Source organism: Elgaria multicarinata, chromosome 3, assembly GCF_023053635.1.
Source record: "Elgaria multicarinata webbii isolate HBS135686 ecotype San Diego chromosome 3, rElgMul1.1.pri, whole genome shotgun sequence".
Classification (NCBI taxonomy): domain Eukaryota; kingdom Metazoa; phylum Chordata; class Lepidosauria; order Squamata; family Anguidae; genus Elgaria; species Elgaria multicarinata.
In genome coordinates, this window is record NC_086173.1 from 86,264,174 (window position 1) to 86,276,412 (window position 12,239).

General features: G+C 39.6%; 1 protein-coding gene across 1 annotated transcript in view; it reads right to left on the bottom strand.

Annotated features, from left to right (window-relative positions):
- Positions 1-2,707: 2,707 nt before the first annotated feature.
- Positions 2,708-12,239, bottom strand: part of COL23A1 (collagen type XXIII alpha 1 chain) — a 64,673-nt gene continuing 55,141 nt past the window's right edge. Inside the window, exons 37-39 of the mRNA XM_063120804.1 lie at positions 8,077-8,139; positions 5,071-5,109; positions 2,708-3,080 (exon numbers count right to left, since the gene is read on the bottom strand). Coding sequence (XP_062976874.1) covers positions 3,078-3,080; positions 5,071-5,109; positions 8,077-8,139 — 105 coding nt within the window. The 3' untranslated portion in view covers positions 2,708-3,077. The remainder of the gene's footprint in view (positions 3,081-5,070; positions 5,110-8,076; positions 8,140-12,239) is intronic.

Consider the following 12,239-nt stretch of genomic DNA (forward strand, 5'->3'; position numbering starts at 1 on the left):
TTTATCTTCATTTACACAACAGTTTAATATAATTACAGAACGAAATAATGTCATATATAGGCCTCAAATGTCATAAAATAAAGCTAACATATATATAACCCAAGTAGTTAACAAGTGAAGCAATGTTAACTTGACAGTCTCAAATCATTTTATGTATAGTATGCATCTTCTACCATGAAGAATTGTACACTGTTTTAAAGCATTAATTGCAGTTTGATTGCAGTTTGTCTAGAATACTTTAAGAAGCAGTAAAACAGAAGTAATACACATTATAGCTATAGGATAGCAGTCGAGTACCCGCTTCTACCTACACTGATGGAGGGCATCATGCCATCCTTACAGAAATGAATTTTGACCAATAATGCAAACTAGTATTTCGGAATATGCTTAAATGCATCTCTGGGAATGAGGGCTTAAATTCTTATTTCGGATGAAGCCAATTAGCACCAACATGAAAGGGGGAGGGAAATCCAAACTTCCTAGGTTTTGTTCAAACCATAGTGTCCTTTGGTAACTGTAAACATGTGCGTGCTCATCCTAGCTTTGTAATTTGCTGATTGACCACTGCTTGCTGGTGTTCAAACAATATTCTGATAATAAGTGATAAGAATATTGCCACAAAGCCTCAACTAGAAGTTTAGAGGTCAAGGATTCACACATTCCCAATAAGCAATAACTTCTTCTTGTGAGTCAACTTTACTCAGTCAGTTCTGCAACTTCTTCCTGCTATGGTTGCCAGTGCTTAACTCACAGAAGGGCTGTTATACTTTTAACAGCTATCCTTTTTAACCTCTCTATACCGGTGAGAGAGAGGATCAGCATATGTAGCTCCTGCTATTACAGTGATGAGACAAGCAGGGCCAGATGTTGGCAACACTACTTCCAATGCTGTCCTAATTTTCTTCACTCCTTATGTTATCCACTACTTCTTAGGCAGCATAATTCATGGATGCTAAATCTCTCCAAAGTTTCCACAATCCCTGTTCACGCATCTTTCTATCCAATGTTAAAACATCATTTCTAATACCTTTCTGTACTCATTGTAGACCTCATGAAATTATTGATTAACATGGCCTTGAGAACTGAACGCCTTTTAAGATTGTGGCTCTCCAGCATTTTTAAATGAAATACTGAATAATCAAAATCTGGAGTTTGAAGACAACTTTGCCAATGTAGTGTTACTGGGTTGGATCCAGCATAAGCCTCCCACAGATGGAAGGGTACCTGATTCAGTGGAGAAATCCCACTGGTGAAAAAGGGAGAGATGCTTTTAGTTGATTCCTTCCTCCCCCTACAGTTCCATGCCGCCCCCAATTCTGCTCCAGAAGGTTGGGGAACTCTAGAACATTGGGGGAGGTGGTGTTGGGAGTTGCAGAGAAAGGAGGAAATCAGCAAAGATCATGTTCCCTCCCTTCCATCAGTAGGAGTGTTCTGTGCATAGCTTTGCTCAGGGGTGCTCCTATAGATGGAATAAAAGCTGGATCCAATCCTCTGTCGGCTAGAGGGTCATAAACAATGAGTGATCTCATAAATACACAGCCACTTAGTTCTGGGGCTAAAGAGCATTATGCTGTTGCATAACCTGGTGGAATTTTTGGCAATACCATTTCAAACAAACTTGCCTCTTGTTACAAACAGGTTCAACAAAGGCTATGTGTGAACATCCTTAAATTACTGGAATTAGTAAGTTGTATCTCAATTATATTAATGATAAATATGGCCTGTGTATGGGGCAATTCCTCAACTGGTGGTATTTTCTCCTCTTCCATGTGCTCATATCCACAACTATTAGGACTAGCTGCTAGAGTAGCTTCACGCTTTATATAGCAATCTTGTTTGGACTAGACCAGAATTCCCAGGCACATTTAAGACAGGTGCCTTTGTGTTTATACTTTATGTTTTGCTGCAAGAATTTCTGATGGAAGAAAGATGTAGCTGTTACAAATGTAATTGCTGAATAAAATGTGGAGCTTTCCCTAGCTACCTTTATTTTGGTGAACCAAAGCCAAAAAACCTATTTCCATGATGAAATCACCATACAAATCATTGGTGCTATTCTTAAACATCTGAACATCTGATCATAAGTAGTTTTATTTGGGAAGTGTTACACACCAGTGGAAATACCACTTGGTATGTACTTGGTTGTGTCTATGGGAGTGGGGGAGCAAGGTAAACAATTAAGATCCATTTATCAGTCTTGATATAGCAAGCCCTGCAAATCCAAGGCAAACCATGAGTTGGCAGTCATGGGCTGATGCTATGGAACAGGTGTTAAGCAAAATATGTGTTATGCTCCAAATCTGTAAACTGAGATGAATATTAGACTGTTTCCTTTGTTTGTTTTAAAACTGTTTGGCAGCTGAGGTGCTCCAAGTTTCCAACTCTGCAGTAATAAAGTTCTGCAGGAGAATCTTTCAAACTTTAGACACAGCTTGCAGAATGCTAAGCAGAGTTTTTTTCCAGAAATAAAGTTTTCTTCATGAGGAGAAGCAGCCACAAATGATAGAGTTGATCATAATCACCCGGACTGTAGCTATTTTCTTCAAAGTGGAGGCAAGTAGCAGCATGTGTGGTTACACTTGTGTTATCTTTCCAGATTAGAAGTTCCTCCTACATTCATCCATAAGCCATAGTTTGTCTCATTTCTAGGGCTGTATCTTTTTCTTCTTTTTAGGTTTCTCCCCCTTTTGCATCTGTGACTATGTGCAACAGAATTGCAGAGTTGAAAGCCAAAGTTTAAAATAGAGTAGATTCTTCTCCATGCAATAAGGCACACTAGGCAAATTTTCTCAGTGCTGTTAGTCCACTCCACACAGTAGCATTAGCAGCGAATATCATTCATTCCCAACTAATTCAGAGTGTCCAGTTATAAACTCCTGATGGTATGTATGTTTGTCCTATGAGCCTTGGGAATGTTTATATCTAAAAAAAATCCATACATGACAGCATCCAGTATAAAAAGATCAATATATTACTGTTGAAGACAATGTTTTTGTGACTTTTTTTCCTTTTTGTATAAAAATTAGAAAAGATCAAAATATATCACACTATTATTTACAAAGTCCATGCCAGTAGGATCACTGAAAAAGAACACAAACATGTTTTAAAACACAAGCATAGCATGTGTCTCACTCTTGTTCATGGGGAAACAGTTATACTTTGTTATTAAGCTAGTTACTAGGACCACCCTGGAAATTTCTACAATAATTTTGGTTGGACCTAAAAAAGGTATTACTGAACTATGAACAATAAAAGAAAGCTTCTGCTTCTAGATCCAGTCCATATTATATTTTAAAGTATTTCTTATCTATTTGGTGACAGGGCTTTTATTGTGCAATTGCTCGGCCTCAAACACAGAATTTATAGGAGGCCCAAGCATTCGCATCTTTCATTTGGAACCTTCCTGTGGTTTCCTGCGGCTTCTTCCAACTTGTTGCTTACTACGGAAAATCCGTTATCCATTAAGGAGAGAAAGATGGAATGGTTGCTCAGTGTCTTCTAATTGGTAATGCTAGGAGCTGTCCATCTGAAAATACTCATGGTGGACTTTTAATGGAGCTTTTCTTGCCATATGCTGCATTGTTTAAACACCGTAACTGCAATAAGTTAATAATGCCTGACATTTTGTGTGGTATGTCTCTTGCTTTAGAGCAGAGATTGTCACTTCAGGGTTGTTTGTTTTAAAAATGGCTTGTGAAGTCCTCTAGTTGGTTTTGAGTGGGCAGCTGTCCCCTCTACCCCTTTTTGGTACATAAGCACATCTTGTCGTTTGTTGCCCTTATTTGTATGTGTAGCCCTGACACCAACACACTAGAGAGAAGTTGCACAGACTTCTGAAGGCAGGTGATAGATATATGCTTCAACAATTAAGAAGAAATAAAAAGGAGCTGAAATGTGGAATTAACATTCCAAATCTTGTAAATGTTCTTTTGCTCCTTGAAAAAGCGGCCATCATTTTGGGGCACAAAAAAGTTGGCAGAATGTGTCCAGCTCCAGGGCAACACTCCTCGTTTTGCTGTGCTATACTAAAGTTCTTGCAGTGCCCCCAAAACAGGGAAGCATTGATCTGATTACCTCAGCATTGAGGAACGTTGTCTCCTCCTAATTTAGAGTGAGGGCAATAAGAAGGCTTAATTTGCCTTGCGGGACATCACCATGTAGTCCAATCTGCATGACATGACCACATAATGTGATAGCTGATCAAGTGGGATAATTCAGTGAGGAACAGCAATCCCTGGTGTCCCCCCCCTTTTCTTTTAAGGAGCAGTACAGAAAAAGGATAGAATGGCTGTAAACAGCCATGGAAAAAAACAAGATACATTTGGGGGGCGGGGGTGGTATTTCACCTTCAAAATGTATATAAACAAAAATCCATGTAGCTTTAGTCTCAAATCCTGGTTAATTGGGGAAGGGGTTATATTGGGGGGAAGGGTTCAATAACCCCTCCCCTCTGGCCTGCATTCAAAGTTATGGGTTTGCCACCACCATGTGTAGTTTTGTGCAGCTTGAAACAAATTATAAAATTAAAATTACAGTTTGAAGAGTACTTAAAAGCAAGATGCAAAGTCAGCATTACTGCAAACTGAAGTAAATCCAGATTTCTATGCCATGCATAAGAACCTTACTGAACATTTGGTACATAGGTACATTTTTGACAAGCATTATTTCTAATTATAATTTAAAACAGAAGACTGGATTTCAAGTTAGAATATTTTATTACATTACGGAATTAAAAGTTCTTTGATACTGAATAGATAAAAACAGAAAATAACATTTCAGATTTGAGATAAAATGTCAATCAACAGCTATTTCTTTGATATATTGTGGATTGTGATTGTTTTTTGTCCCTTTGGAGAGGGATATTACTATGGGGACATTAGAACATAAGAAGGGCCATGCTGGATCAGACCAAGGGTCCATCTAGTCCACATTTAAGCATAGATATCTAGATTTGCCTCATTTTTATTTTTTTACAAAACACCTTTAGAATGCATTGGTTCCATGTTATTACTCTTGCTAAACAACAGTCATTATCAGGCCAAAGAAAAAATCCAAAATAGTTTAGAATACCTTGTGCCAACATCCTGGTACTGGTAATCCATCTGGTCCCTGAAAAAAGTAATAAAATTTTTGTACTTTTGGAAAGCGCTTAAATATGTCATAAGAAAATAGAAAACAGAACATTTCGCTCATGATAAATCTGGAAGATCTACAAATATGACATCAGCTAATGTGAAGAATATCCATGCAAAAAACAAGTTTTGTATTTGAATCAAAGTAGGTATGTAGGAACAAATAACATTCCATGAATAATTTTCACAAATCAAATAGTTATCAAGAGTATATCAACAACAGCTTTTTAAAAAAATCAGTGAACAGCTTTCTGGATTCTTGCACATTTATCTGTTTAATTTGAAATATTTTGGTTTATGCGGTAATTTGAGTTTCATGGGGGGAATAATACAAGTTTTACTAAGGGGGTGGAGAACAGCTGCGCAAGTATATTTTCAGTTTTGATACCAATTTACATCAAAATTATCTTAGGCAATCTCTAAGGTCATGTTTTTGAGCTTAACTCCTCAAGGGACACAGCGGGTCTACTGGGTAAATGACTAGAAGTCTCTCAAAAGATGCAAAGACTAGGGGAGCCATCAGCATTTTCCTAACTCATCCTCAATATAGCACTCTTCCTCTGTTATCCATAGTGTGTCAAGCTCCAATTTACAGCTACAAAATGGGGGACAATGACCTTCCTTGCTAGGAGTGCCATTTTCTTTCTTGCTCTTGGGGAAGAAAGAATGTTCATGATGTCAGGCTACTCCTGCGTAATGAATCGACTAATGTGACTATGCATGCAAGTTTCTTGGTAATACAAAAGTTATAAGCTAGATAAAACCACCTTTGATATTTTGCAGGTGGTTTATGCCAATAGACACATAAACAGGTAGAGTTGTTTTTCTATTTCAATCTGCACTTCGAAACCACTCAACCAATTTGCACAAAGTGTGCTCAAAACTCCATGGCGTCAAGGAAAATATGGTTGAGTTAAAAATGAAACAAAACAATGTTTATGGAATTTGGCATCAGTTCTTGAAGTTTCCCATTTCCCCCCAAGCATTCAGCTGCCTGGCCCCAGCATTTGACTAGCTAAGCTAATGGCAGCCAGAAAGACTGACATACCTCTGACAACAAAGCCTGAAGCATTAGAACAGATCAGTCATGGGTGTTAAGGAAAGGGCAAGGCAAGGAGGCAGAATAGTGAGTGGTCAACAATGATCCTGGAAGATGAAGACCTGAGCATACGGACTGAGAGGGAAGGACTGTCCGAAGGAGGTTAGTTTGAATACTCTCATAGCCTGTTGTTCTGATGACATTTTTGCTGCTTTTTAACAGCTGAGCATACACAATCAATGCTGGTCATTAGGTATTCTGTATATTTTAACTACTAGAATTTTAATTATCCTACTATCAGGGATATGCATTCTGTTCTTACAGGGACAAGATGAGACCCAACAGGCCTAGTCAACACCATAAGGGCAAATAACATACTAATATATATAATCTTAAAACAACAAGAAGTAAAATATCCTTTTTTGAAAAGAAAAGTAAAGCCACATTGCAAGAGGGAATTTAGAGGGGGGGGAATGGTATGGGGAATGAGAGGATGCTTAATCCTTTCCACACTTTAAATTGCTCTCTGCCCCCACAGCAGCTTTTCCTACCATGAGGTTCCAAATGCATGTTTGAAACTAATTCTTACACATGTTTTAAATCCCACACTGGGGCAGTAAGGAGAGAAATGGTAGGAGGCAAAAAGGCTAAGTGCCTCCTTCCTTCTCCACTCTAAATCCCCCCCCCCGCAGTATTTTCTTTCTTTTTTCTTTTTTTAAAAAGTCATTAGGGTACTGTTACATGAGTTAGCATGTAATGTGTAGTTAATTCCCAGACTGTCCACCATAGCACACTCCTCAGAGATCTTTGCAGTACACGGGGGTTGTACCCAGTCAACAACCTCTACTGCATGTCAGAGCTTATACTGTGAGTATCGTTTCATAGATATGCACGGGTTCCTCAGCAGATGAGGAAGAAAGTTTGAAATTGTCAGATCTAAGGGGATAGTTTGAAACAGACCAAAGACTGGTAATGGGTCAAAATCACTGCTATCTTCCCTATCTCTCACTGCATATCCTCTCAAGTTGCCGTCATGGCTACACTTCAGCTGGTCACGCAAAAATCACACCAAGCCACTCTAATTAAGCATACCCGTTCATGGCCAAAGCAAAGGTAGGGAAGGAGTAGGATGTGAGCACAAATGAACCAGGCCAAGAGAAAAAAAATCACCCTAAGTTATGAATATTTGTGTGTAACTGAATATTGATAAACAGTGTATTTGTACTCATGTGGCCATATATACCCTCAGCCTTCCTTGCCTTCCTGGGCTCCAACTGGCAAGAGGCCGCTCCTGCCTGGCAAGATTGTGATGGAGGAATGGAGCTATAAATGGCCCAAATGCAAGACAATTGAGAGAGATCTGGCACCCAGATCATATGAGCGGTCCATCTAGATCAGAACTATAAATTCTGTCTGGCAATGGCTCCAGTCTTAGCAATATTCTGAACGGTGAGGTGGTTCTCCAGGGTATCTCAGATGTCAGTATACACATTTCTTTCATTACTTAACATGAATCTGTCTAGAATGGATTGGCTTGTGAAATATTGCCTAGGATCCGCACTTCTCTACGATATTTGGTTTCATAGCCATGTGATACATTTTAACAAGCATGTTGTCACACAGAAACTCTTTCAGAATTCTCTATACTCCTATCACCGACAGCTTTATATAAAAGTATGTGTGCTGTCTTTCATTTTATTGTGAAAGTGTATTGTATATTGTGTGTGTGTGTATGTGTTATATACTGAAAGTATATTGTATTGTATATTAACAGCATATTGTGCTGTCTTTCATATTATTGTGAAAGGGATTTGCAGTTTCCAGAGCAAGGGGAAGGAAGAATGTAGAGAAAGGCGAAGCAGAAGAAGCCATGCAAGAGAAGAGAGAAAGAGGGAGATACTATACCAAAGGGCAGAGCATATCCACACCATTCAGTTCTGGTAAACCTGGCTCCCCTTTAAAAATGAACTGTTAATTGAAAATGGAGAAATAGACAGGAAAGTTAATAGGAAAGAAATAGAAAAGAAGGAACAGAAAGAAAGCATTCTCTCATGGACGGAATGTTTTGTGCACCACAACCTAGAAGCACATTTATTTCTACTCCTTTCACAACTGGCTGTTCTTGTAGCTGTGGAACAGTTACTGCTGGTGGAATGGCCCTTCTACATAGAATCATAGAATAGTAGAGTTGGAAGGTGCCTATAAGGCCATCCAGTCCAACCCCCTGCACATTCTCTCTTCTTCCCTGAAGCTCCCAGCACATCCGACAAATATCCAGAGCTGTTTTGGAGGGTAAGCAGGGGACTGCAATGGGGAGGAAAGGATGTGGAAGTTCCGTCCTGTCAATGCAATGGTGAAGCTGGATCCAACTCATTTAGTAGAGAGGTGGGTAGGCAGGAAGTCTCCAGCTGTTTTGGACTTCAGCTTCCAGTATTACTGACCATTGGCCATCCTAGTTAGGGCTTCTGGGAGATGAAGTCCAAATCATCTGCAGAACAACCTTCTCCCTAGCTCTGGATTAGAACAGGTTATATATACTGCCAAATCAAAAGCTCAAATGTCCTATTATGCTGTTAAACATGCTGCCCCTTTATAGCAAGTTCCCAGTAAAGCTAATGGGGTAAATTAACAGAGGCTCATCTTTTTAGTAACAGCTGTAATGAAGAAAAGCAAAAACAAAAAAAATATATATCCTGCATCTCAGATGATGAAATCTTAAAATGGCACATGAGAAGTGGGGATTTCAGGACAGCCTGTGTGATGTTTTTAGCCATCTGTTCAGTATTAGTGAGTATAAAGCAGCTCTGCATAACTTATGACCCACCAACACAAAAGCAGTCTGCCAGCCAAATGTTGTCATTGCTAGATGTTTTGACAACCCACCCCCTATTTTTGACATCAGGCAAGCACTGTCCAAAAGGATAAAGTTTAGTAAGTCTTTTGTAGGCGATCATTCATGGCTCGTGGGCTATGTGACAAGTTGCACAGGTCTAAAAAAAAGAAAGATTCTCTTTTATTTTTTGCTGTGTAGATTCTCCAGTGCCATTCAGCTAGTTCAGAAGCATTTCCCCAGCACACTACATTCCAATTTGCAGGACACTTGGCTATCTAATGTTCTGGGCTGCCATATTAAAGATATGGAGTCTAGACTATTAGCACAAACCAGACTGTGGGTTTAACAGCAGAGCAAAAATATGCAATTGACCCATGCAAGATGCACGCTGGATGCTTTCTGTGCCAGCATCTGCATAGTGTCAGGAGCAGCATCAGTGGCCCTATACCACACTTGCCACGAGAAGGGGTACAATCTGTACCTTCACCTGTCATTCTGCTTCCTGACCTTCACATGCTTTTGTGTAGCCTTGGAAAAGAACTGCATGAGTGTGTCAAGCCCACTTCCTTGAATATTCATTCTTTTCATGGACAAACATGCAGTCACAGTGCAACAGATGCTGCTGGGAGCCCAAACATCTGAAGTCACAACAGTTGAGTGGCTTGTTCTCGTTAATGACAATTTAGTATTTTATGGTGTGTAGCCAAGAGGGGACGTTTTCAATTACAATTCATGTGGTCACCTTCTAAAGGAGTTGAAGTCAACATGGAAAGACCCCAAAAGAATAAGAAATGGTAGGGGTACTTTTTTCCTTAATGTAGAGACACTCTAAATATGTTTTCAAGAAGCCTTTACAACTTGCCACTGTTCCTGCCTCTTGAACCACACAATGGAGGCTGTTCCAAAGGGTAGGTTCCACCAGTGAAAAGGCCTGCTAGCGTACCACTACCTGGCAACATTCCATTGGTTGTGAAATGACCAGTAAGGCCTCCTCAGAAGATCTCAAGGGTTGACTGGGTGTATATAGCAAAAGGCACATGCAATTGGCTGGTGAGAGTGAACATCTCCCCACAGCAGCCCCTCCAGCCCCCAGAAAATACTACATATAAGGCCAGGGACTCTGTGGTGGGCTGTGGAAGAGGGGTGAACCCCCCAAATTGGGTAAATGCATCTTCCATCAACAGATCAGATCCTGGATCTAAAGGAAAAACTGGACAATAATGGTGCACAGCATAATGATGTTAACTTTTTCAGAGAAGGAAATTTTGACTTTTAGAAATGTGTAGCATTGTGAAGGAAGAGAAGTAAGTGGCTGTCCATGGATGTGCCCAACTCTGGCCAAGTCCTGCCGGGACTGCCTTGGCCTGCACTTCCTGCCCACCAAATGCTCCATCAGGAGCCTGTACTGAAGGATCAGGGCTGGCCTGCACACCTGCCCCTTTTCGTTGGGCCTATTTCTGGGCATGAGCAGAGTGCCTCCCCTTCCTCCCTCTTAAGGATGAAGGCTGTGTATGCACTCCCTCCAGATTTTGAGAAAACAGCACCTTTGAGCATGTCCAGAGTTCAGCCCCTCAAAGTCACGCTGTTGTATCTAGTTATGATTTTAAAACCACGCATGGCAGACAGGAGGAGACACCACAAATGGAGACACCACAGCCATTTATGTGGGCTGTTTTGTTTTATGTGGAATTCAAGATTACCTTGCAGACATATATCTTAGGGTGCTCGAGCAATATCGGGCATATCAGCTAGTAAGAATAAAAAGGTTTCAAACTTTACTATCTATTTTGACAACAGAGCAATACACTGAAATTTATGCTGATGTGTAATATGTGAACCCTACTGTAAAGAAAGCTGAGAAGTCTCAAATTCTCTGTGGCCATGATCCTGGCATGGGGCCTGCAACACTGAATTTGGTAAGTTATGTTAGCCAGTTTCTAGCCCTTTTGGTTGCAGTGAATAAATATGATAACAGTGAAACAATATGCAACATGTAGATATTTTCTGCTAATTACTGGGACATTTTCCTGCTAAATGTTTTGAGATTTATTCTTCTACCTGGGACATTTTTAAAAAAGTAACAGCCTCCAAACCAAAATGTGGAAAGACAACAAAGTATGCACAAAATCTATATCAGGGGAAAAAGTGTTTTCTGGGCTGGATCAAGACTTAGTTATGACTAACATAAATCCCATTGATTTCAGTGGGTTACTCTAGTTATGACTAATTGTGGATCCAACTCTCTGTTTGCAGACTGTGATTGTGCTTATTGGAATAATATTCTCAACCCACTATAAAAGACTCATGATTTTAACAGTGATAAAAAAAATATAAAAGTCAAAATTAAATGAACCAAGCGGGGTTTGAAAATGAACCTTTAAGAAATTATAAAGCATGGTTTTGGCATTTATAATGCATCTGAAAAAAATACTTTAAATCCAGCAATTGACCAGATTAAAAATGTTTGTTAAATATGCCAAGTAGCAGAAAGTTAGGTGATAAAAGTGGAAAACGTGTCTTAGGATAGTATGTTTACTGCACTAGTAATTTCATGTGAAACATATTACCAAATGGAGCTAGTCATTTGGCAGCGGTCACCACCTCACAAGAAGTATCACTAATTATTCCTGCTCAATAACAATTTACCTCATTTTAATACATGTTACAGATTTGTCTCATCAAACCTATACATCTAAAGCAGAGAAGCACAGCACAGACCATGCAAAATGTTGGCTTCCTTATTACATCCCACATTTCAAGGTCTAACATTTGTCACTGTCCCACATATTGGTGTCAGTAATTCTAATCATAGCATCTGTTCCTTGCTAGCTATGCTACACAAAATGATTCACAAGCGATATAGGATAACAGATCCATCTGCCTTGCACATCTCTCACAAGAAAGAAGAGACATGGTCCTGAATTAATTTACTGTTCAGCTCAACTAAAGTGAAGTAATTTTTGTTGAATTGTATTTCATCTTGTCCGTGCCTATCCCATATGTCTTGATTTGTCGTCATTTTCAAATATATTTTTCTATTGTTACATTAAGTAACCTGGTTCAGATGATTAAACAATTGTGGTTCATTAACTGTGGGTTGTTTCTGTCCACGCAGGAGTGAGTGTGCTGGCTCGTGGCAGCTCACAAGCTTCTGCTTTGCTAAATGACACAGGAATGCCCCCCACCATATTTCTTGGTTTTTCTCTATGATGTGTGAACCCAGAACTCTGGGTTG